Source organism: Tachyglossus aculeatus, chromosome 11, assembly GCF_015852505.1.
Source record: "Tachyglossus aculeatus isolate mTacAcu1 chromosome 11, mTacAcu1.pri, whole genome shotgun sequence".
NCBI classification, from domain to species: domain Eukaryota; kingdom Metazoa; phylum Chordata; class Mammalia; order Monotremata; family Tachyglossidae; genus Tachyglossus; species Tachyglossus aculeatus.
In genome coordinates, this window is record NC_052076.1 from 60321095 (window position 1) to 60347230 (window position 26136).

Genomic DNA, 26136 nt, shown 5'->3' on the forward strand with positions numbered 1-26136 from the left:
TCATTACCAAGAGGCCCCTAAAGCCATTTGAAAGTAACCTGGGTTCAGATTGAGCTGAGCTCAAAGTTAAATGCCCCGGGCATCTCTGTTGTCTTTTCTCACCCAGGCCTAGAACCCTAATAATTCCTCTGTCCAAAAGCTAGAGCCCAGCATGAGTCCATAGCCCCTAAACCCATGATAGCCTAGGCCTGGTTAGCTCCAATACCCTCAAGTCACTTCCTCAGTACACTTCCTCTTTTTGGATCACTTTGGATTGCAATAGAATCAGGAGCAAACCCAAAATTACCTATCCCTGACTTCGGTACCTGTTTGATAATTGGCTTTGCTATTTTTAAAGTGCTTACTATGTGCCAAGCGCTGTGGTAAACACTGGGATAAATCGGTAAAATAATAATTATGGTATTTAAACACTTACTATGTACCAGGCACTGTGCTAAGCACTGGGGTGGATACCAGTCCCTGTCCCAACTGGGGCACACAGTTTCAATCCCCATCTTACAGATGGGGTAACTGAGGCCCAGAGAAGTGAAGTGAGTTGCCCAAAGACACACACAGACAAGTGACGGAGACGGGATTAAAACCCATGACTTTGACTACCAAGCCTGTGCCGTATCCACTACGCCATGCTGCTTCTTACCCATGTGGGGTTCAAGAGTAAGAGGAAAGAAGAGCAGATGTGTACCTTATTCCCTATTTGGCAAATGAGGAAACTAAGGCCCAGAGAAGTTAGGTAATTTTCCCAAGGTCACACAGCAGGCCAGGGGCAGCAGAGCTGGGGCTAGAACCTGGATCTTAGGATTCCCAGCCCCATGCTTTTATCGCCAGGGCAGACTGCCGGCAATGTCTAAAACTATCACTTAAAAATAGCAGTCAGGTTTCAGACTTACTATAGTAGGCTGTAAGCTCCTTATGTGCAAAGATCGCATCTACCAACTCTGTATTTATACTTTCCCAAGTACATAGTTCAGTGCTCCACCCACAGTAAGTGCTCAAGGAATCAATCATATTTATTGAGTGCTTACTGTGTGCAGAGCACTGTACTAGCATTGTTTGTTTGATCTCTTCCTCAGGAAAATCCCATTTACGCAAAGCCATTGACTGCCATGAAGAGTCTGTGCGGGTTTCTGGTTTGAGCAAAAAGCTACGAAACATAGAGATTCTTCAGGAGATATTGACCGCTGCCCACAAACGATCGCGCCTCAAGTATTCTCAGCATGAGCAGGATGATGATTTACTAAACTTAATAGTGGCTCCAGACATTATTTGTAAGTAGCTAAAGTTCAAATATTTATTTTGTATCTCAGGAAACACTGTGAACAAAGTCCACCTGCAGAACAAAATCATGTTTGAACTGGGCAAAGGCAGCTTGACCGTTTAGGGAGCAGCAGAGCATCAGTGTTAATCTCTTTGGCTGACATTTAAAGAGGTGGGAGGGAGGTTACGGGTATTTTTTTTGTTACCGTTTAAATTAGTCTTACTAGTACATTGTTGAATCTTCAGTCCTTCCTTTTGTCATATAAAAAGGTAAATGATTGGCTACATTAAACAGTTTATAGTATTCTAACAAGTATATTTCCCATGTTCATTTTCCAGTTTGTAATAGCTGGTGGGAGCAAGAATCCCCTCAGTTTAAGATGTGCAATTATTATGTTGTGCCAGTGGAGTCATCAGGTTTCTTTGGCTCATTTAAATCACTTAATAGGAAGATTAACAACCTGCCTGCTGGAAATACTGTATTAAGCAGCTTATAAGACGACAAAAGATTGTCCTTAATTATGAAATAGTGTCAACCATATGCCTTGACTAGCTTTCTTATCGTGCTGCATATTTTCAGGAGGCACCTACATGCTAGTAGTATAGAGAAGGGCTTGCCCATGCTAGAATTTCACTGAAGGTGATGTTGCAAGTTACCCGGCAAACTGAAGAGAACCACTGAAGCAGCTACGTAAAGATGAATCTATAGTGATTGAAATAGCCCTCTGGGTTACGAATGGCCCTACAGTACCTGCTCGTGTATATACCTATCTTGAGCCTCCTAGATGATTTCAAATCTGCAGTTGTCCATCTGGTATTACTCTGATACTACATTTCCCTAGTTGTTCTTCTCTCACCTTGATTTTTCTAATACAGCTAAAACAGAACAAGAAGCTGAGATGGTTGCTCCTCAGTTTTCCATGGTATCAGTGACAGACTTCTTCCAGAGGCTGGTATGTAAAGCCATAATGGTATTTGGCTGGGTTTTTTTTTCCTTTGCCTTGACAATAAATAATAACGATGACATTTGTTAAACGCTTACTATCTGCCAACCACTGTTCTAAGCGCTGGGGTAGATACAGGGTAATCAGGTTGTCCCATGTGGGGCTCACAGTCTTAATCCCCATTTTGCCGATGAGGTCACTGAGGCACAGAGAAGTGAAGTGACTTGCCCAAAGTCACCCAGATGACAAGTGGCATAGGTGAGATTAGAACCCATGACCTCTGACTCCCAAGCCTGTGCGCTTTCCACTAAGCCATGCAAGTACATACCTACCTCTGAGTAACTGTTGTAGATCATAAGCCTCTTGACTTTAAATGTCATTTTACTTTGTCTCTCCTAAAACTATATGTGGATGTGTGATTGCACTGTTACGTGACCTTGGGCAAGTCACTTAACAAGTCACTTAACTTCTGGGTCTCCGTTACTTCATCTGCAGAATGGGGGTTAAGACTGTAAGCCCTACATGGGCCAGGCACGGTGTCCAACCTGATTATCTTTTATCTCTCCTAGCGCTTAGTATAGTGTCTGGCACATAGTAAATGCTTAAGAAATACCACTTAGAAAATAGTGTTAGAGGATACCTACGATTCATTTCTTAGATTAGATCTCTTTACCCGTCTGTATGGCAACTATCAGGAGAGAACCGAGGTATTTGGCCATAAGATCTTAGACTTGAACAGAAAAGTAAAGCGCACACAGCTATTGCACAGCAAAGGCACCTCTGGGTATGTGTCAGTGTTGTTCATGTATCATTCCTTTGCTTGTCTTTGCAGTCTCTCCATTCCCTTTTTAGACCATGAGCCCCCAGTGTAGGAGCAGTAGAAGTAATCATATTTATTAAGTACCCACTCGATGTAGTATACTAAGTGCTTGGGAAACACAAAACAGAAAAGTGACACACCCCGGCCCACAAGGAACTTATGCTCCAGTGGAATGGGCTGGACACTATATTTGAAGAATACTTGTACTATTGCCCAACTCTAAGTAAATGCTTTGCTCAAAGATTCATCAAAGACAGGAACAGCATGGCCTACTGGAAATCAATTGATCAATCCATTTTATTTATTGAGCTTACTATGTGCAGAGCACTCTACTTGGAAGAATACAACAGAATTAGCAGACACATTCCTTGCCTACAAGCTTACAGTCTAGAAAGAGCACAGACCTTGGAGCCAGGGGACCTGGGTTCTAATTCTGGCTCTGCCATTTTTTTTAGTGGCATTTGTTAAGTACTTACTATGTGGGAAGCGCTGTTCTTCTTTGACCCACATAAGGCTCACAGTCTAAGTAGGAGGGAGAACAGGTATTGAATCCTGATTCTATGGTGAAGAAACTGAGGCACAGAGAAGTTAAGTGACTTATCCAAGGTCACACAGCAGGTAACTGGCAGAGCTGGGAGTAAAACCCAGGTCCTCTTACCCCCCACCTCATGCTCTTTCAGTTGTACCATGCTATTTTATATGTATATGTTTGTACATATTTATTACTCTATTTATGTATATATTTATTTTACTTGTACATATCTATTCTATTTATTTTATTTTGTTAGTATGTTTGGTTTTGTTCTCTGTCTCCCCCTTTTAGACTGTGAGCCCACTGTTGGGTAGGGACTGTCTCTATATGTTGCCAACCTGTACTTCCCAAGCGCTTAGTACAGTGCTCTGCACATAGTAAGCGCTCAATAAATACGATTGATGATTTCTCAAACCACTTGCCTGTTGTGTGACCTTGTACAAGTCGCTTAACTTCTTAGTGTCTCAGTTTCCTCATCTGTAAAGTGTTCTTTACTTAGATTGTAAGCCCTATGTGGGTCAGGGACTGTTTCCAACCTGATTAACCTGTATCTACCCCAGCGCTCAGAACAGTACTTGACCCATAGCAAATGCTTAACAAATATCATAGTAATAAATACTAGATTAAATCCCACTCCTTGATTTCAATTTTCTAGGTTCCTAAGATAGAAATGTTGGCTAAAAATGTGAACACCACTTTTTAGGTCTTGAACCTGAATTTCATAAGGACCATATAGATTTGCGATAATTTTAGCTTGTTTCAACCTGTAAATCAAACATATAATGTTGTCCTCCACAGGGCCCACTATGTATGTTTTCTGCACATAAGAGATGGACAGCTCCACGTAACATTCAGTTTGCCTGTGAAGAAGGAGATATGGGGTTCACCCTAAGAGGAAATTCCCCAGTGCAAGTTCACGTCCTTGATCCATACTGTTCTGCTGCAGTAAGTAGCGCCTTCCTCAACTACTGATTTGATGGAGAGCAGCATGTGCAAGGAGGGAATTCATTCACTCAATCGTATTTATTGAGCGCTTACTGTGTGCAGAGCACTGTACTAAGCACTTGGGAAGTACAGTTTAGCAATAAATAGAGACAATTCCTGCCCACAACAGGTTCACAGTCTAGAAGAGTCAAAACCCATGAAAATACCAGGGATCTAATCTAAACTAATTCACGAACTTGTCGCGAAATGATAGCATTTGTGACAAGGTCGAAATCATGAAGTGTAGGCAGGTATATGAAGGAGCATATTCGAATGCAAGAAAATAAGCTAGTGTGGCCATTTCCTTAAGTCTAACAGTGTGCTAAGCACACATTTGAGATAGATTGCCTCAGAAGCAGCCCTCTTCTGATCCATCCTTGCTTACTCTGCTTTACTTTTTGCCGGGTTCCAAAAGTCGAAGATTGAGATTGAAGTGGTGCAAAGCACTGTACTAAGTGCTTGGGAGAGTACACTGTAACAATACACAGACACATTCCCTGCCCATTGTGTTTGCCCCAAGGTTGCCTTTTGCAGGTACCTGCTCTCTAAATATACCTGCAAGTTTTGGGAATGGGGAATTGTTGTCATCAACAAAATGTCATCATTTTTACAGCTTGCAGGCGCAAAAGAAGGAGACTATATTGTTTCAATTCAAGGGAAGGATTGTAAATGGCTGGGAGTGAGCGAAGTCATGCAAACTTTAAAAAGTTTCGGGGAGCAAGACATTGACATGAAGGTCATCAGCCTCCTGGAAGCAACATCTGTGGTAAGACGGGAAATTCCAAGGAGCGGCGAGAACCTGGTTTGGAATTCTTGTTGCACCATGGCTCTCCCCATTTTCAAAGCCTTTCTGAAAATCATATCTCTTCCAAGAAGTCTTTCCCAATTAATCTTTACCCCTCACCACCTTCAGCACTTCTCTGTCACCTAAGTGCAGGTTCTCTCCATTGTGACAAGAGGGAGGTGAAATCAGGTTTCCAACTCTGATCACATCTCCCAAGTGTCAAAGGGAAATTTAGCAGCTATAGTCTGCATTCTCACTTGTTCAACCTCTGAGGTCTTTCTCACAACCGACTGAACCCTCAGCATGTCAGTAATATAATTGGGAACACATTTACCTCTGGTCAGTTAGAAAGCCTGGAAGTTTTAGAACAAACGTATTATGTATGGAGGCACTGTGCAAACTTTCTGGGCCGCAGCCCACAGTTCATAATCATTTCCCTCGAGCAACTATGCAACTAACACATGACCACGATCTAGAAGAGATTTACCAAGTTCTAGCTCACCTTTCTTCTTCTGTTTTTGTTAGGAGTTTGGGGAAGATCTACAAGAGTGTTCTGAAGTGATCGTGACTTGCATGTGAAATAAATCAATAGCATTTATTAAGTGCACACTGTGTGCATTGTTCTAAGCCCTTGGGCAAATACAATAAACATCCATCCCTGCCTTCAGAGAGTTTACCATTTAGCCGGGCAGATAGACGCTAAAATAACATACAGGAAGAAGGGAAAGGGAATTTTATACATGTTAGGAATTAAATAATAAGGTATGTAAGATGTTCATAAGTGCTGTGGGTCGATGTGAGTAAACCAGTGCTTAGGTGGCACAGAAATGCTGAAGCTGATGAGGGAGAAAGATTAATTGGGAAAGACTTTTTGGAAGAGAGATGATTTCAGCAAGGCTTTGAAAATGGGGAGAGTCGAGGTCTGCTGAGGGAATTCCAGGCAGGAGGAAAGGCATGAGAAAGCACTCGGCGACAAGTGAGATCTTGAGAATAAAGAACGCGAGCTGAGGTACAGTGGCAGAAGAGTGGATAGGTAGGAGGAAGAAAGCTGATTTAAGGCCTTAAAGCCAATAATGCAGAGAGGAATGGGTAACCATTAACGGGCAGTGGAGTGAAGTACAGACTGGGGAGGAGAGAAACTAAAGGCAAGGAGACCAGTGTGGCAACCGGAAGTCAAGTTGGTATGTAATAAGTACCTGGAGTAGCATGGTGGCTGTTTGGATGGAGAAGAGGTTGATCTTAGAGATGATGTGGAAGAAAAACTGCGACGATTTAGAGACAGGGGATGGTGGAGCTGTCCATGGATACCCATTCTGTGCCCCAAACTATCCCACCCTGCCTTTAGATCTGAAAATAAGTCGGAGTGGGGAAACCAAATTGGCAGGTCTACCTTTCTTTGCCCTTGCTGGCAAGGGCTGGAGTCTCTATGGGAATTATGGCACGAATGGGCGTGGGCTTTGAGGAGAAAGAGTGAGAATTACCTGGGTAAACTGGCTGTTTCGTAACCTAAACACTCCCTAGATTATTTAGATGTGGCATTCTTTGGCATTGTTGCTTTTGAAAAAGTATTTGCAGAGCCGTTCTACACTTTTGACACTATTTGAAACCCTCCTTAGTTAAAGTATGAATGAATGGTAAGCCCTCTTTTCTAACAATAATCCACAAAACATACAGGTTTGTTTGAGGACCTTACGACCAACACATTATATACAGCCGTGATTGTAGGGGATCTCAGACTCATGTTTGGGAGACGCCAAACAATGCTGCATGAAATATTTTTCTTAAGCAAGCATTATCCCCATGAGATTAATTCCTAAACTTGGATTTTAAGACCTTATGTGATCAGAGCTGAATTTAAAAACAGATGCTTGTTGTATGTGGAGTGTGACTAATTGTTGCAGGAAAAAAACCCTTCAAACTCAGGAAACATTTACATATAGGGTAGCCTACTGGTTTTGAGGATTTGTTACCCTCCATGAGGACATTCTTTGTTTCCCTTTTTCTTTCTCTGCAGCATAATAAATCTGCTACGTACTCCGTGGGAATGCAGAAAACGTACTCCATGATCTGTTTAACTCTAGAAGATGACAAAATTGACAAAGCTAAAAAAGTTTCCAAAAAACTGTCTTTTCTAAGCTGGGGAACCAACAAGAACAGGCAGAAGTCAGCCAGCACTCTCTGTCTCCCATCTGGAGGAATAACGAGACCCCAGATCAAGAAGAAGCTTGCTTCACCGTTTGGCCTTCTCAATACGGATAGTTCACTGTACTAAACCTTTACGGAATGAAGAAATGTTTAGTGTCAAAATTTTTCCAAACACTATTTAGCCCTCAACACTTGTGCCATAGCTGTGAAATGTATACTCATTGCTTAATTTGTTTTCATAGGCTCCAAATTTACAAAGGGTATTTCTGTTCTGAATGAGTGCAGATATTTAGGAATCATTGCTAGAAAACAACTTCAACTTGTTATGTATACACGTTACTACAAGTTATTTATTGTGTAGGGTACTGTATATAAAATAGGCGGTTGAAAATTTGAAGGATATTTTAATGACTGAACTTTTAGTCACTATCAGATTGAAATGAAAAAAATCACTTGAATTAACTCTAATCTTAGCCTTATAATAGATTACGACTTTGAGAGAAAAGAGATTACTCTTTTGCTCAAATGAATGTAAAGTGAACATGTTTCCTAACAGGACTAAAGAGCTGCTAAAGGGCTGCTTACATCGAGACTCTAGTAATAAATCTGAATTACTCTATTAAATATCAATCAAAACACTTCCTTTCCAAACTAAGCTTAACTGAAAATGACAAAGGCTCTTACTATTTGATCTGTATAAGTTAAATAATAACCTTAGCCAATATAAGGATGGTCCTGGCTAAAATCAAATGTTAAAACTGGACAACTCATTATGTAATTTGCCCTGATATTTTTAAGTGGCCAGAATTTAGAGCTTACTTTTGTGTCACACCTTGTTTTCTAATCATTTGAAAGTTACTAACACAGGAGTGTTAGGTGAAGATGCTATCTACAAGGTAGATAATATACTGTTTGATACTCAAAACATTTTCCATTTTTTGTAGAAAATAGTTAAATGCATAAATGCACATTTTGAAAACTCGGGTACAAAGCTTTTTTTTAGGTTTTCTCTTGTTAGGGTGGATGTAAATAACTAAAGCTTCAAGCTTTATTTAAGGTTTTTAAATTGCATAAAGTACTGTAGCATACTGGCTAGATGAATGAGGGAGACTCTTCTTACAAATCTTACAGTTAATTGTAATAGGTACGTTCCAAAACACTGCTCAAATCCAATTCTTTACACTTGAGTTCAAGTTTACTTTCCTCTGTTCAGTAACTAAGGTGGGCCCAATAAAGTCTTAAGAAAATGGATCCAGATAATGTCTTTGTTACCCCTGAAATAGGTTTAGTGTATCTGAATAAAAACATTCACTCAAATTAAGCAAATTGTTCAAAGTGGTTCATTTCTCACTGTCTTACTTTATCCTCTTTATTGATTAAGCCAAAGCACCAAACTGTAGATCAAATTTATACTGGAAAGATATCTGATCATTCCTTCTAAAATGAAGGTATGTTTTTATCAGTTTTCAGACAGTATTTTCTCTGTATTCTTATGTTGCTTTTGAGTCTTACACTGCTTAGAGTGCGCAAGTCCTTTAAGAATTCATTGGAATAGGATGATAGATCACATCAACGAGGTAGCATTTATATACCACAGAATGGGGGATAGATAAAAAAATTTTTCCAGTACTTTGGGGTAAATTAAAGGCATTTGATCTAGCCACCCGGGTAGTTTGAAAACCAAGATACAAATTCCTCTAAAGTTTTGAGTACTGGGCCCAGAAGTAGTGGGGATAATAGTTCAAAAGCACACCATAAAAGGCAGCCATTTGACTCCAGAAATACTGCAGAGGTATGGACAAGAGAGCTACTAAAATTAAAAAAAAATCCTTTGCTGAAATAAGGTTTATGAATAAAATATTTGGTGTGCTTGATTTGTGAGCTTTTAAGAAAAAAAAAATTAAACTCCACCAAAGGGGACAGGGACAATGAGTTACTTTTCTGATGGAAGTGAATGTTTAAAGATAATGATCTTATTCATTGCTTCGTAAAACTGATTTTCAGGTATGTAGTTTTCCATTGTTTTCCTATTAATTTTTGAAGTCTTTATTTTACCTGCCTGACCAAAGCAGCACATTCTACATACATACATTCAATTGTATTTATTATGCGCTTACCGTGTGCGGAGCACTGTACCAAGTGCTTGGGAAAGTACGGTTCGGCAATAAACAGTGACAATCCCTGCCTAAAATCTGCCCTTTCCTCTCTATCCAATCTGCTACCACATTAATACAATCACTTATCCTATCCCGCCTAGATTACTCCATCAGCTTCCTTGCTGACCTCCCAAACTCCTGTCTCCCCACTCCAGTCCAAACTTCCCTCCCTGCCCGGATCATCTTTCTACAGAAATGTTCAGGACATGTCACCCCCCACCCTCAACAATCTCCAGTGGCTGCCTAGCCACCTCTGTATCAGACAAAAACTCCTCACCATTGGCTTTAAAGCTCTCCATCTCCTTGCCCCCTCCTACCTCGCTTCTCTCCTCCTTCAACCCAGTCCACACACTTCTCTCCTCTGGTGCTAACCTTCTCACTGCCTTGTTCCCGCCTGTCTCGCCACTGATCTCTGGCCCACGTCCTGTCTCTGGCCTGGAATGCCCATAATACACCCATAAACATCACTGCTCCGGATACCTTGTGTGTGCTTGGCACACAGTAAGCACTTAATACCATAATTATTATTAATGATTGAGAAGCAGCATGGCTAAGTGGAGAGAGCACAGTCCTGGAATTCAGAAGGACCTGGGTTTTAATCCTGGCTCTGCCACTTGTCTGCTGTGTAACCTTGGGCAAGTCACTTAACTTCTCTGTGCCTCATGTATAAAATGAGAATTTAATCCTGTGAGCCCCACGTGGGTCATGGACTGTGTCCAACCTGATTATCTTGTATCTACTTCAGGTGAAGTTCAGTGCTTGGCCTATAATAAGCACTTAAATACCATTAAAAAAAGCAAAAATGAGTTGTACTGCTCTCAAAACCTGATCTTTCCACACTTTGTATCAGTATGGAAAACAAAAAAACCACTATTACAAGCTAAATGATGCATTGTACACTTAAAGTCTTTTGGAGATGATAGGCAAGACAACTTTTCTACCATGCTACGTAAAAACAGAAGAAAAGGCCTTATGGTTGGCTAGCTCAGTTTGGTACTTTTGTTCTGGACAGACAATCCTCCATATTACATGCACCTAGAAAGACCTAAAACCTCACAATAAGGAGGATAAGAGTTACGATACCAGAAGAAAACAAAAAAAATCAACTGAGACTAGAGGAAACCTGAGAGTCCAATCTACCAATTTAATTTGCAACACTGCCTGAATGCATTCTGGAATCTTGAATATCGGTATTGTGGAAGAGAACCAAGTGGGAGAAAAAAGAACTATTCTCAATTTTTGCTTAGAATAATGCCCATTAGAAATTGTAGAGAGTAACTGTCATCCAGTCAGTAATCTACACAAATGCAAGAAGTCAATTCACATCCTTTTAAGTCTTGCAATCCAGTTTCCTAGAAGGACAGTATTAAACAGGTTTCAACTAATGAAACTACATAGATTTTTGAATAATCAATTTGCCATCAAGGCTATTTAGCCGAAAAAAAATATCAGCTTTAACTCTCAGAAGTCACAGAGGCAAATCTTAATACTTAATGCAGAACTAATTATCTTTCGCCTTTCAGACAGTTAGGTCCTGGGGCAGTAAAAGCCTGGTTTTTCAATGGCTGCTTAGGCGGTGAAAATATAGCTGCAATAGGGATTAGGATAGTGGAATTCTAGGGCAGCCATTCCAATTTGGGCTATATTTCAGCCTGCCCGCATCCTACGGTTTAGGGGAGAAATCTCCCAAAGCCTCTGATTCTGAGACCGGCAAGTGATTAACCTGAGTAGAGAAGGAAAAATTAAATAAAATGAAAACAGTTTAGGGTCCCTAACGGACTAGTGTCACTAAGTTTGTGTCAAAAATGTGTGAACCTGTTGAGCAACAGTTTGTCCAACTACTTGCTCCAGTTCTTGGATGGATGCATTGCACAGTTGATGGAGAGTGGCAAATTTTTTCATCAGAAGTAGAGCTTTAACTTTTCCGACACTTGGGATTTGTTGAACTGTCTGAAGTACTGCGGACTCGGAGAGTTGGTGACGTTTTTTTTTAAGAAAAGGATTCCTGTTGTGGTCTTTGGTTTGTTCCTGGACCTGAAATGATATGTTACAAAATGAAGAATTTGAGCTCCCTCTAGAGGAGACCATTTTTCTTCGTCAATCCCTTCCACTCAAGCAATGCTGAACTTCCCTACTTTGCTGTAATCCTACGCCATTATGTTTAATATTAACTACAAATACGTAAACGTTTTTATAATCAAAATAGCTATATGAAATAAAAGGAGTAGAAACACCCATGAAAACACTCATCCTATCCCGACTGGATTACTGCATCAGCCTCCTCTCTGATCTCCCATCCTCCTGTCTCTCCCCACTTCAATCTATACTTCACGCCGCTGCCTGGATCATCTTTGTGCAGAAACGCTCTGGGCATGTTACTCCCCTCCTCAAAAATCTCCTGTGGCTACCAATCAACCTACGCATCAGGCAAAAACTCCTCACTCGGCTTCAAGGCTGTCCATCACCTCGCCCCCTCCTACTTCACCTCCCTTCTTTCCTTCTCCAGCCCAGCCCGCACCCTCCGCTCCTCTGCCACTAACTTCCTCACTGGGCCTCGTTCTCGCCTGTCCCGCCATCATCCCCCTGGCCTGGAATGCCTTCCCTCCACACATCCGCCAAGCTAGCTCTCTTCCTCCCTTCAAAGCCCTACTGAGAGCTCACCTCCTCCAGGAGGCCTTCCCACACTGAGCCCCTTCCTTCCTCTTCCTCTCATCCCCCTCCCCACAGCACAGGTACGGTAAGGGGGCCTTACCTCCTTCCCCTCCCCACAGCACCCGTGTATGTTTATACATATTTATTACTCTATTTTACTTGTACACATGTACTATTCTATTTATTTTATTTTGTTAATATGTTTTACTTCGTTGTCTGTATCCCCCTTCTAGACTGTGAGCCCGCTGTTGGGTAGGGACCGTCTCTATATGTTGCCAACTTGGACTTCCCAAGCGAATAGTCCAGTGCTCTGCACACAGTAAGCGCTCAATAAATACGATTGAATGAATGAATGAAAATGAAACCACAAGCTAAGACCCCAGACTCAATTTGAGGTAGATCAGTTATGCAAATCAATTCCTCATAAGTAGACAAGGCCCTTCCACTTAGTATGCAGTCTTCACAGGGAAAAAAAAATTACTCATCTCAGCAGAAGAATTCCTTTTAAAAAGGAAATTCGTTGAGAAAAAGCCTGGATGTTTTTGTATAAAATGCATGGCTTAATGGATCGGGAGGGAGTCAGAAGGTCATGGGTTCTGATCCCGGCTCCACCCCTTGTCTGCTGTGTGACCTTGGGCAAGTCACTTCACTTCTCTGGGCCTCAGTTACCACATCTGTAAAATGAGGATTAATACTGTGAGCCTCACGTGGGACAGGGACTGTGCCCAATCCAATTTGCTTTTTTTCTACCCTAGCACTTAGTACAGTTCCTGGAACATAGTAAGTGCTTAATACCACAATCATTATTATTATTTCAGCACCACTAGAGCCTATTTAATGAAGTCAGTATGTCTTGTAATATGCTTATACTAAAGAGGCTTTAAGGTTTCAACAAAATTCAAATGGTTGAAGACTGTTTGGATGCATTAGGTGCTTCCCATTTTACACAAAAACTTTTCCAACATGGTGACACCTTCAATCTACAGAGTCTCTCTATATTTAATACAGAATAAATCACTATTCAACATACTTCCATCGTATTTATGAGTAAGGGTTTTTCCAAAAATTTCCCACGCTAATAAACTTTGTTTTGACTGTATGGCCCAATCAATCATACTTATTGAGCACTATGTGCATAGCACTGTACTAAATGCATGGGAGAGTACAATACAACAGAATTAGCAGAAACGTTCCCTGTCTATAACGAACTTACAGCCCAAAAGGGCTAAAACAGGTAACATTTCTTCTAGACTGCAAGCTCTCTGTGGGCAGTGACTGCATCTACCAACTCTGTTATACTGTACCCTACCGAGTGCTTACTATACTACTCTGCACACAGTAAGCACCCAATAAATTCCACTGGTTGACATGATTCAGTGACCGTTACATAAAATAAACTTGCTGTCAAATAACTGCAGTCAAATAACTACTTTTTAGAAAGTTATATATACTTGCTCATAAGCAACAGTGAAGTGATTACCAGTTGGATGATAAGGTGAGATGCTTCTATCTGGCTGGCCACTGGAAGTAATATCATTCCAAGGTTCAGAACAACGAATTTCTGCACCGCGGGGAAGTACTGCTCGCTCAATCGTGTTTTCTCAACAATTACAATACCCTGTAGATTTTTATCCTAGAAAAAAGAAAAATAATCCAAGTTGAAAAAGTATTCTGGATCCCATTAAGCTGTAAAGAAGGAGGCCTTCCCAGACTGAGCCCCTTCCTTCCTCTCCCCCTCGTCCCCCTCTGCATCCCCCCCCATCTTACCTCCTTCCCTTCCCCACAGCACCTGTATATATGTATATATGTTTGTACATATTTATTACTCTATTTATGTATTTATTTATTTTACTTGTACATATCTGTTCTATTTATTTTATTTTGTTAGTATGTTTGGTTTTGTTCTCTGTCTCCCCCTTTTAGACTGTGAGCCCACTGTTGGGTAGGGACTGTCTCTATACGTTGCCAATTTGTACTTCCCAAGTGCTTAGTACAGTGCTCTGCACATAGTAAGCGCTCAATAAATACGATTGATGATGATGATGATGATGTTGTAAAATATCTTGATACTGCTTCTGCTTTAAAGGCAATACAAACAGTGATCACCCGGGTGGGGAAAGGGCAAAGATGCTTGTAGACTGTAAGCTCCTTGTGGGAAGGGAACTTGTCAACTGCCTGTTGTACTGTACTCACCCAAGTACCTATTACAGCTTTCTGCCCACAATAAGCAGTCAATAAATACCACCGATTGACTGTGATTTTTAGAATGCATATTAGTTTACAAAAGACCACCAGGAACACAACCTAAAAGGACAGTAAAAAAATCATTTTTCATAGGTACTTACATTTCTAAGTCTTACAAGTCTTTTTCTATAGCCATTTCCTGCTACCAAATCTGCTTCGGTAACATAAAGGATACAGGATCCTTTAGAAAGATGAAAATCCACGGGTGCCAGGTCAGCTTCAAAGATGAGCTTAATTTTTCCTTAAAATATAAACAAGAGGAAAATTGAAGAGGCAATTACATACAAGGGGAATCACGGCAGTGACAAGAGGACTGACCTTGTATTTCTTTAGCTAACTGCGATCCTTGCCATTTCTCATTTCCAATAATGTGCCCAAAAGGAACATGCACAGGTCCTACACTGCCAAGCATGGTTTCTTTCTCCATCCAAATAACTTCTTGTACTACTTAAGTGCCAGTAGTAACAGTTTTGTCCTGTTGAAGAAAGTGAGAAATGACCTTTCACACTCAGTCGTATTTATTGAGCGCTACTGTGTACAGAGCACTGTACTAAGTGCTTGGGAAAGTACAATATAACCATATAACAAATTCCCTCCCACAGTGAGCTTACAGTCTAGAGGGCGAGACAGGCATTAATATAAATTACAGATATGTACATTAAGTACTGTGGGGCTTGGGTGTGGGGGGGACGGTGAATGAAAGGAGCAAGTCAGGGCAACACAGAAGGGAAAGAAAAAGGAAAATACGGCTTAGTCAGGGAAGGCTTCTTGGAGGAGATGTGCCTTCAATCAGACTAAGGAGAGGAGAGGAATTGCCTACTGGATATGAAGAGAGAAGGCATTTAAGGCATATATATATGCTTGTACATATTTATTACTCTATTATTTATTTATTTTACTTGTACATATCTATTCTATTTATTTTATTTTGTTAGTATGTTTGGTTTTGTTCTCTGTCTCCCCCTTTTAGACTGTGAGCCTGCTGTTGGGTAGGGACTGTCTCTATATGTTGCCAACTTGTACTTCCCAAGTGCTTAGTACAGTGCTCTGCACACAGTAAGCGCTCAATAAATACGATTGATTGATTGATTTAAGGGCAGAGGCAGGATGTGGGTGAGAGGTTCGTGGTGAGATAGAACAGGTAACTGTGTCCAACAACTACCTCGTACCTACCCCAGCGCTTAGTACGGCGCTTGGCACGTAGTAAGCGCTTAACAAATACCATGATGATTATTATTACGAGACTGAGGTACAGTGATTAGGTTGGCATTAGAGGAAAGAAGTGTGAGGGCTGGATTGTAGTAGGTAAGTAGTGAGATAGGAGGGGGCAAGGGGATTGAGTGCTTTAAAGCCGACAGTAAGGAGGCCTGGCCCTTTACTGCTGAATAAAGAAAAAGCTTTCTGACACTACCCAAATCTTCCAGAAAAGAAACAAGGGCTAAAATTCAAGTCTCCGCTTGGGGAGGTGCTTTTTATAGAAAAAGCACAGGACTAGAAGTCAAGAGTCTTGGCTTCTAGTCTTGGCCTTCCTATTTGCCTGCTGTGTGACCTCACACAAGTCACTTAACCTTTCTGGGCCTCAGTTCCCTCAGCTGCAAAATGGGGGTAAAATGACTGTTCTCCCTCCCAGTAATGCACACTAGGCAGGCACTCACCCTGCAAATTGCAAACCTAAACTGTACTTTCGATTGTCAAAGCCAAATCCAAGACTTCAGTTTCTCTCACAAAAGTATTTTTAACTGTAAAAGGCAAGCCCAGTGCTTGAGTTTCTCTGAATATTTTCAATTATAAAAGCCAAGTCCAGGGTTTCCATTTCTCTTACAAAAACAAGCCCCTTCGTAAGGCATGCTGAGGCTTCCTCAAGAAATATGGAGGTGATTGCAAAATCTACAGTGGAGTCGCCCCTCATGAGTTTGCTGGGTGCAGGAATGTGCGCATTTGTTGATGATGATAGTATCTGTTAAGCCCTCAATATGTGCCAAGCACCATTCTAAGCGTTGGGTAGATACAGAGAAGTAGTGTGGTTCAGTGGAAAGGGCCCATGCTTGGGAGTCCAAGGTCATGGGTTCTAATCCCGACTCTGCCAATTGTCAGCTGTGTGACTGTGGGCAAGTCACTTAACTTCTCTGTGCCTCAGTTACCTCATCTGCAAAATGGGGTTTGAGACTATGAGCCCCCTGTGGGACAACCTGATCACCTTGTAACCTCCCCAGCGCTTAGAACAGTGCTTTGCACATAGTAAGCGTTCAATAAATGCCATCATTATTATAAAAACGACTGAATGAATGAATTATTATTATTATTAGAACCCATGTCCTCTCCGACCCCACGAGCCCAGGAGGCCTTCCCAGACTGAGCCCCCTCCTTCCTCTCCCCCTCCTCATCCCGCCCACCTTACCTCCTTCCCCTCCCCACAGCACCTGTATATATGTTTGTACAGATTCATTACTCTATTTTACTTGTACATATTTATTCTATTTATTTTATTTTGTTAATATGTTTTGTTCTGTTGTCTGTCTCCCCGCTCCTAGTCTGTGAGCCCGCTGTTGGGTAGGGACAGTCTCTATAAGTTGCCAACTTGTACTTCCCAAGCGCTCAGTACAGTGCTCTGCACACAGTGAGCGCTCAATAAATACAATTGAATGAATGAAGTCCGTAAGTCAGCCTGCTGTTACGGTGTTAAGGAGAAGCAGCGTGGCTCAGTGGAAAGAGCCCGGGCTTGGGAGTCAGAGGTCATGGGTTCAAATCCCAGCTCCACCACTTGTCAGCTGGGTGACTTTGGGCAAGTCACTTCACTTCTCTAGGCCTCAGTTCCCTCATCTGTAAAATGGGGATGAAGACTGTGAGCCCCCCATGAAACAACCTGATCCCCTTGTAACCTCCCCAGAGCTTAGAACAATGCTTTGCACATAGTAAGCGCTTAATAAATGCCATCATTATTATTACTCTCCCAAGCGCTTAGGACAGTGCTTTGCACATAGTAAGTGCTTAACAAATATCATCATCATTATTATTACTATAATAATAATAAACTACTGTGTGCAGAGCACTGTACTAAGCGTTTGGGAAGTACCAGTTGGCAACATATGGAGACAGTCCCTACCCAACAGTGGGCTCCTTCCTCTCCCCCTCTCCATCCCCCCCCCCCCCCCCCCCCCCCCCGTCTTACCTCCTTCCCTTCCCCACAGCACCTGTATATATGTATATATGTTTGTACATCTTCATTACTCTATTTATTTTACTTGTACTTATCTATTGTATTTATTTTGTGAATATGTTTGGTTTTGTTCTCTGTCTCCCCCTTCTAGACTGTGAGCCCATCATCATCATCATCATCAATCGTATTTATTGAGCGCTTACTATGTGCAGAGCACTGTACTAAGCGCTTGGAAAGTACAAATTGGCAACACATAGAGACAGTCCCTACCCAACAGTGGGCTCACAGTCTAAAAGGGGGAGACAGAGAACAAAACCAAACATACTAACAAAATAAAATAAATAGAATAGATATGTACAAGTAAAATAGAGTAATAAATATGTACAAACATATATACAGGTGCTGTGGGGAAGGGAAGGAGGTAAGATGGGGGGATGGAGAGGGGGACGAGGGGGAGAGGAAGGAAGGGGCTCAGTCTGGGAAGGCCTCCTGGAGGAGGTGAGCCCACTGTTGGGCAGGGACTGTCTCTGTATGTTGCCAACTTGTACTTCCCAAGCGCTTAGTACAGTGCTCTACACACAGTGTGCGCTGAACAAATACGACTGATGATGATGATTACTCTATTTTACTTGTACTTATCTATTGTATTTATTTCATTTTGTGAATATGTTTGGTTTTGTTCTCTGTCTCCCCCTTCTAGACTGTGAGCCCACTGTTGGGTAGGGACTGTCTCTGTATGTTGCCAACTTGTACTTCCCAAGCGCTTAGTACAGTGCTCTGCACACAGTAAGCGCTCAATAAATACGATTGATTGATTGATTAATAAATACGACTGAACAGATGAATCCCCTCTCACCTGAGCAAGGCCCAACGGCCGAAAATCAGTCCGCCACGTCCGAACTCCCGCCTCCCCCTGTCGGCGCCTTGTGATAGGAGGAACCGGAGACTGACGGCAGCCGAGACCAATAGGAGCGCGAGAAGCGCGAGCCAATCGGCGGGGGGGAGGCGGGCCACCGTTTCGAACGTTGGGGGGGGAAATCCTGCGGTTGCCAGGGGCTGGCAGCGCGGCAGTGAGAGCGGCGCTGATTGGCGGAGGGCGGGCAGGAGCCAATGAGGAGGGCGGTTGTTGGTGGGTCGGTTGCTAGGGAGAAAGCGTCCGAGGTTGAGGCCGCCGAGGAGTGCGGCCTTCTCAGCGGGCTTGTTAGTTAGGGAGCGAGCTGCTCCCACCGACGAGATGCCGCTTCGTTTCCGAAGAAGCCGTAGAGCCCAGTTCGTAAGTAATAATAATAATAATAATAATAGTAATAATAATAATATTTGTTAAGCGCTTACTATGTGCCCAGCACTGTCTAAGCGCTGGGTAGATACAAGGTGTTGAGGTTGTCCCACTTGGGGCTCCCACTCTTCATCCCCATTTTACAGATGAGGGAACTGAGGCCCAGAAGAGTTAACCGACTTATAATAATGGTAAAGCACTTACTATGTGCCCAGCACTGTTCTAAGCGCTGGGTAGATACAAGGTATTGAGGTTGTCCCACTTGGGGCTTACAGTTTTCATCCCCATTTTACAGATGAGGGAACTGAGGCCCAGAGAAGTTAACCGACTTAATAATGGTAAAGCATTTACTATGTGCCCAGCACTGTTATAAGCGCTGGGTAGATACAAGGTATTGAGGTTGTCCCACTTGGGGCTCCCAGTCTTCATCCCCATTTTACAGATGAGGGAATTGAGGCACAGAAGAGTTACCCGACTTAATAATAATAATGGTAAAGCACTTACTATGTGCCCAGCACTGTTCCAAGCGCTGGGTAGATACAAGGTATTGAGGTTGTCCCACCTGGGGCTCACAGTCTTCACCCCCATTTTACAGATGAGGGAACTGAGGCCCAGATGAGTTAACCGACTTAATAATAATAATGGTAAAGCACTTACTATGTGCCCAGCACTGTTCTAAGCGCTGGGGGAGATAGAAGTATTGAGGTTGACCCACTTGGGGCTCACAGTTTTCATCCCCATTTTACAGATGAGGGAACTGAGGCCTAGAAAAGTTAACCGACTTAATGATAGTAATAATGGTAAAGCACTAACTATGTGCCCAGCACTGTTCTAAGCACTGGGTAGATACAAGGTATTGAGGTTGTCCCACTTGGGGCTCACAGTCTTCATCCCCATTTTACAGATGAGGGAACTGAGGCCCAGAGAAGTTAACCGACTTAATAATAATAATGGTGAAGCATTTACTATGTGCCTAGCACTGTTCTAAGCGCTGGGTAGATACAAGGTATTGAGGTTGTCCCACTTGGGGCTCACAGTTTTCATCCCCATTTTACAGATGAGAGAACTGAGGCACAGAAGCGTTAACCGACTTAATAATAATAATGGTAAAGCATTTACTATGTGCCTAGCACTGTTCTAAGTGCTGGGTAGATACGAGGTATTGAGGTTGTCCCACTTGGGGCTCCCAGTCTTCATCCCCATTTTACAGATGAGGGAACTGAGGCACAGAAGAGTTAACCGACTCAATAATAATAATGGTAAAGCACTTACTATGTGCCCAGCACTGTTCTAAGCGCTGGGTAGATACAAGGTATTGAGGTTGTCCCACTTGGGACTCACAGTCTTCATCCCCATTTTACAGATGAGGGAACTGAGGCCTAGAAAAGTTAACCGACTTAATAATAGTAATAATGGTAAAGCGCTTACTATGTGCCCAGCACTGTTCTAAGCGCTGGGTAGATACGAGGTATTGAGGTTGTCCCACTTGGGGCTCACAGTCTTCACCCCCATTTTACAGATGAGGGAACTGAGGCACAGAAGAGTTAACCGACTTAATAATAATAATGGTAAAGCACTTACTATGTGCCCAGCACTGTTCTAAGCGCTGGGTAGATATGAGGTATTGAGGTTGTCCCACTTGGGGCTCACAGTCTTCATCCCCATTTTACAGATGAGGGAACTGAGGCACAGAAGAGTTAACCGACTCAATAATAATAATGGTAAAGCACTTACTATGTGCCCAGCACTGTTCTAAGCGCTGGGTAGATACAAGGTATTGAGGTTGTCCCACTTGGGGCTCACAGTCTTCATCCCCATTTTACAGATGAGGGAACTGAGGCCTAGAAAAGTTAACCGACTTAATAATAGTAATAATGGTAAAGCGCTTACTATGTGCCCAGCACTGTTCTAAGCGCTGGGTAGATACGAAGTATTGAGGTTGTCCCACTTGGGGCTCACAGTCTTCACCCCCATTTTACAGATGAGGGAACTGAGGCACAGAAGAGTTAACCGACTCAATAATAATAATGGTAAAGCACTTACTATGTGCCCAGCACTGTTCTAAGCGCTGGGTAGATACAAGGTATTGAGGTTGTCCCACTTGGGGCTCACAGTCTTCATCCCCATTTTACAGGTGAGGGAACTGAGGCACATCAAAGTTACCGTACATAATAATAGTAATAAACAGTATTTATTAAGTGCTTACTATGTGCCCAGCACTGTCTAAGCGCTGGGTAGATACAAGGTATTGAGATTGTCCCACTTGGGGCTCACAGTCTTCATCCCCATTTTACAGGTGAGGGAACTGAGGCCCAGAAAAGTTAACCGACTTAATAATAATAATGGTAAAGCACTTACTATGTGCCCAGCACTGTTCTAGGCGCTGGGGGAGATACAAGGTACTGAGGTTGTCCCACGTGGGGCTCACAGTCTTCACCCCAATTTTACAGGTGAGGGAACTGAGGCACAGAAAAGTTAACTGACATAATAATAATAATAAACAGTATTTGTTAAGCGCTTACTATGTGCCCAGCACTGTTCTAAGCGCTGGGGGAGATAGAAGGTACTGAGGTTGTCCCACGTGGGGCTCACAGCCTTCATGCGCATTTTACAGATGAGGGAACTGAGGCCTGGAGAAGTGACGTCTTTTAGACTGTGAGCCCACTGTTGGGTAGGGACTGTCTCTATATGTTGCCAATTTGTACTACCCAAGCGCTTAGTACAGTGCTCTGCACATGGTAAGCGCTCAATAAATACGATTGATGATGATGATGATGAAGTGACAATAATTATAATGATGGTATTTACGCGTTTACTATGTGCCCAGCACTGTTCTAAGCTCTGGGGGAGATACAGGGTTATTGAGGTTGTCCCACGTGGGGCTCACAATCTTCGTCCTCATTTTTAGAACAGTGCTTTGGACATGGTAAGCGCTTAATAGATGCCATTATTATTTACAGATGAGGGAACTGAGGCCCAGGGAAGTGAAGTGACTTTTCCAGTCGGGATCGGTCCATCGTGGGGTCAAAGGTCAGGAGGGCCCCGGACATGGCCGCGTCCCGCCTGTGGCTTCTTCCAAGACTTTTCGGCCGGAGAACTTTTCTTCGCCGTGTTGCCGACGGAGATGGGCTGCTCCGCAAGTTTGCACCTTTTATTTAACCCCCCAATTTGAGTCGCTTCGAGAAGCAGCGTGGTTTAGTGGAAAGAGCCCTGGCTTGGGAGTCGGAGGTCGTGGGTTCTAATTCTACCTCTGCCACTTGTCTGCTGTGTGACTTCGGGCAAGTCACTTCACTTCTCTGGGCCTCAGTGACCTCATCTGGAAAATGCGGATGAAGACTGTGAGACCAGCGTGGGACAACCTGATTACCTTGTGTCTACCCCAGTGCTTAGAACAGTGCATGGCACATAGTAAGCACTTACCAATTGCCATCGCTATTAATAATAATATCAAAATCACAATAATTATAATATATAATTAATATAAGATATTATAAAATAGTAATTAATAATAATGATGGTATTTAGTAAGTGCTTACTAGGTACCAGACACTGTACTAAGCACTGGGGTGGAGAGAAGCAGCATGGCATAGTGGATAGAGTATGGGCATGGGAGTCAGAATTAGAACCCATACCTAGTTCTAATTCTGACTCCTCCACTCACTTATCTGCTGTGTGACCTTGGTCAAGACACTTCACTTCTCTGGGCCTCAGTTCCCTCATCTGTAAAATGGGGATTGAATCTGTGAGCCCCATATGGGACAGGACCTGTGTCCAACCTGATTTATTTGTATCTGCCCCAGCGCTTAGTATAGTGCTTGACACATCGTAAGCGCTTAACAAATACCACAATTTTTATTACAAGGAAATCAGGTTGGACCCAGTCCCTGTCCCCTGTGTGGCTCACAGCCTCAATCCCCATTTTACAGTCTTTTGGAAGGAAGGTGGGTAAGTGGAAGTTGGAGTTTTTTCGTTGGGCAGCTATTTTACAAGCCCAGAAAACCCGAATCTCAAACCCGTCCAAACCCATTTGGTTATGCTATATTTGAAGCGCCTACTGTGTGCCAGGCATTTTTTTTTAAATGATATTTGTTAAGCGCTTACTAGGTGTAAAGCACTGTTCTAAAACTAATCAGATTGGACCCAGTCCATGTCCCACATGGGGTGCACAGTCAATCAATCAATCAATCAATCGTATTTATTGAGCGCTTACTATGTGCAGAGCACTGTACTAAGCGCTTGGGAAGTACAAATTGGCATCACATAGAGACAGTCCCTACCCAACAGTGGGCTCACAGTCTAAAAGGGGTCTTTTAGTCTTAATCTTAATCTTAGTCTTAGAGAAGTCTTAATCTTAGTCTTAGAGAAGCAGCATGGCTCAGTGGAAAGAGCACAGGCTTTGGAGTCAGAGGTCACGGGTTCAAGTCCAACTCCACCAATTGTCAGCTGTGTGACTCTGTGCAAGTCACTTAACTTCTCTGTGCCTCAGTTATCTCATCTGTAAAATGGGGATTAAGATTGTGAGCACCCTGTGGGACAACCTGATCACCCTGTAACCTCCCCAGCAGTTAGAACAGTACTTTGCACATAGTAAGCACTTAATAAATGCCATTATTATTATTATTATTAATCCCCACTTTATAGGTGAGGTGACTGAGGCACAGAGAAGTGAAGTGACATACCCCAGGTCGCACAGTAAACAAGTGGGGGACCCATGAGTACATAACATCATCAATGGTATTTATTGAGCGCTTACTATATGCAGAGCACTTTACTGAGCACTTGGGAGAGTACAGTACAACAGAATTGGCAGACATGTGCCTTGCCAACAACAAAACAACAGAAAGAAAACTCAACAAGTTTGCATCTCTATCTAGCTGTCTTTAGTATTCGAGGAAGACACCCCTGATATCCCTCCATGAGGGAAGCATTATGCTTAGTGGAGAGAGCACAGGCCTGGGAGCCAGAGGACCTGGGTTCTAATCCCAGCTCCACCACCTGCCTGCCGCGTGACCTTGAGCAAGTCACTTGACTTTCCTCTGCCTCAGTTTCCTTAACTGCAAAATGGGTATTCAATACCAGTTCTTCCTCCTACTTCGATTCTGAGCCCCATGTAGGGCAGGGACAATGTCTGACCTGATTAACTTGTATCTTCTCCATTCATTCATTCATTCATTCATTCATTCATTCAGTCGTATTTACTGAGCACTTACTGTGTTCTCCAGCACATAGAACAGTGCTTGATGCCTAGTAAGCACTTAAATACCATAAAAAAGTATGTGTGGCCAATGTGGTAGCCATGGGTCTAGGCAAATTTTGTATATGAAAAAGTTGTGTTTAATGCTTGCAGTGCACCTGGCCCTATTTTCTCCCTTTTATCCTTGTCTCTCGTTTCTTATGAAGCATTTGCTTGAAACAAACCACTCCTCACGTGCTCTCACTCCAGAGTGGTCTAACTCGGTAACAGACGCCTCATTTTTATTGCTTGAGACTGGTTTACCAAATCTTTTAAACGTTTTCTCTGGCCTCCTTGCTCTTGGCTTCCTAATTTGAGCTCTGAAAATTCATCAGAAAAGAAAAAAGGAAGTACAGGAGAGAAGGGAGTGAGAGTGGAGTCAATGTATCTCAAATTGTGCTCACTTTTTTCATTCAGCTGCCAAAGATGTTTTTGGTAGACTTGTAACGAATACATTTCAAAGTAGCTAATAGGTGGTAGAAGTTGTGCTTCTTGGTTGCTCTTCATCTTCCTCTTTGTAATATTCAATAAAATGATAGCTATCAAAATGTTGGGAATGTAGCTTTTTCCCAAATTTTTTTTCTCCTGGATTGCGGCTTTGACTTCTGACCTAGTTTTCTCTATTTAGGACTGATTTGGATCATTTGTGATGTTAGTATTGAAAGGTTCAGGAGACAGCTGTAAGTAAGTAGTCTCTCTGTAGTTGAAGCTACAACTAGATAGTCTCTCTCTAGTCGAAGCAGTTAAATTACCTGTTGTTTTTTTCAAGAATCCCAGGAGATCATAAATGTAGTTGGAAGGTTACTTGTGACAGCCAAGTCTTAAACAAAAAGGAGTCGAACCAAAGAAAGATTGGTGTTGTCGTAGTTATATATGACTCGTTAACTTGTGATAAAGTTGAAGGTACCCTGAGATTGTTGCATTGTGCTTTTTCTGGTTGTCATAAATGTGTAGATAAATTATGTACAGTTTTTCTAAATGACTACCTATCTTATTTTTTTAATTGTACAGAAGCATATAGCCCATGGTTTGGTCCCCGCAGCTACCTTAGCACCAAGACCTGCCGTTCCACGCACTCCTCCGCCACGTAGCCCTAATCCTTCTCCTGAAAGACCTAGGTAAATTTTAATGCTATTTTTTCTTTCTTTAATGAAATTACAAGTAATTTCTCTGTTTTTCATTAGAAGATAAAAGCTTTTCCAAAGGAAACATATAATACTAATAGGCATTTTTATTAGGTGTTTATTAAGCACTGGAATAGATACAAGATCATCAGATAGGACCCAGTCCCTGTCCCACACAGGGCTTACAAAAATCTAAGGGTTAGGAAGAGCAGGTATATGTAGATGAAATATATTTTCCCTAATTAAATCTAACTCTACATAACCTTCCGTTTTACATCATTTCTAATGGAACCTAGTCTCATTGACTGCTACTTTTAAGGATTTAGTTTTTAAAGGTGTTTTCATTTTTATACAATTGAATAAAAAATGGGTGCTTTCAACAGAGTTTATAAATGTTATATACCTTTAAGGTAAATGTATAGAAAATTTGGTTTGGCCTTGGAAGATATTAATCACTTTTATTACATGACTCTGAATTGATGATCTGACCCGGACAACAGTGGCTCTGTCTCTGGAAGTCACTTGTTAATATGGGGTGGAAGAGTATTATTCCCCAATTTTTCCACTTCAGTCGATTGTATTTATTGAGCGCTTACTGTATGCAGAGCACTGTTACTAAGCACTTGGGACAGTGCATTATAACAGTGTTGGTGGAAGCGGTCCCTGTCCACAGCAAACTCAAAATCTTGAGGAGGTCTCTCCAAGGGGGCAGAAATAGTGACACACACAGACATGAATTTTTTTGGGGGGCGGGGGGGGCTAGCAGTGATGACAAGGTGCTCCCAGTGATGCCAAGAATACCTCATCTGCTCGTCGTCCCTGCCTTTTCCC

General features: G+C 42.3%; 3 protein-coding genes across 4 annotated transcripts in view; 2 read left to right on the top strand and 1 right to left on the bottom strand.

Moving 5' to 3' along the window:
* Positions 1-8784, top strand: part of RHPN2 (rhophilin Rho GTPase binding protein 2) — a 67845-nt gene extending 59061 nt beyond the window's left edge. The window contains exons 11-15 of the mRNA XM_038753836.1: positions 1071-1265; positions 2131-2207; positions 4349-4495; positions 5148-5300; positions 7333-8784. Coding sequence (XP_038609764.1) covers positions 1071-1265; positions 2131-2207; positions 4349-4495; positions 5148-5300; positions 7333-7590 — 830 coding nt within the window. The 3' untranslated portion in view covers positions 7591-8784. The remainder of the gene's footprint in view (positions 1-1070; positions 1266-2130; positions 2208-4348; positions 4496-5147; positions 5301-7332) is intronic.
* A 1582-nt stretch (positions 8785-10366) lies between these two features.
* Positions 10367-18579, bottom strand: FAAP24 (FA core complex associated protein 24). The gene is made up of 5 exons (XM_038754286.1): positions 18529-18579; positions 14834-14990; positions 14617-14756; positions 13752-13904; positions 10367-11653 (listed from the first exon to the last, which is right to left on the bottom strand). The coding sequence occupies exons 2-5, from the start codon at positions 14940-14942 to the stop codon at positions 11408-11410; spliced, it is 648 nt and encodes a 215-aa protein (XP_038610214.1). The 5' UTR covers positions 14943-14990; positions 18529-18579; the 3' UTR covers positions 10367-11407.
* A 299-nt stretch (positions 18580-18878) lies between these two features.
* Positions 18879-26136, top strand: part of CEP89 (centrosomal protein 89) — an 84113-nt gene continuing 76855 nt past the window's right edge. For both annotated transcript variants that reach the window (XM_038754843.1, XM_038754844.1), the window contains exons 1-2: positions 18879-18945; positions 25193-25299. In XM_038754843.1, coding sequence (XP_038610771.1) covers positions 18907-18945; positions 25193-25299 — 146 coding nt within the window. In that variant the 5' untranslated portion in view covers positions 18879-18906. The remainder of the gene's footprint in view (positions 18946-25192; positions 25300-26136) is intronic.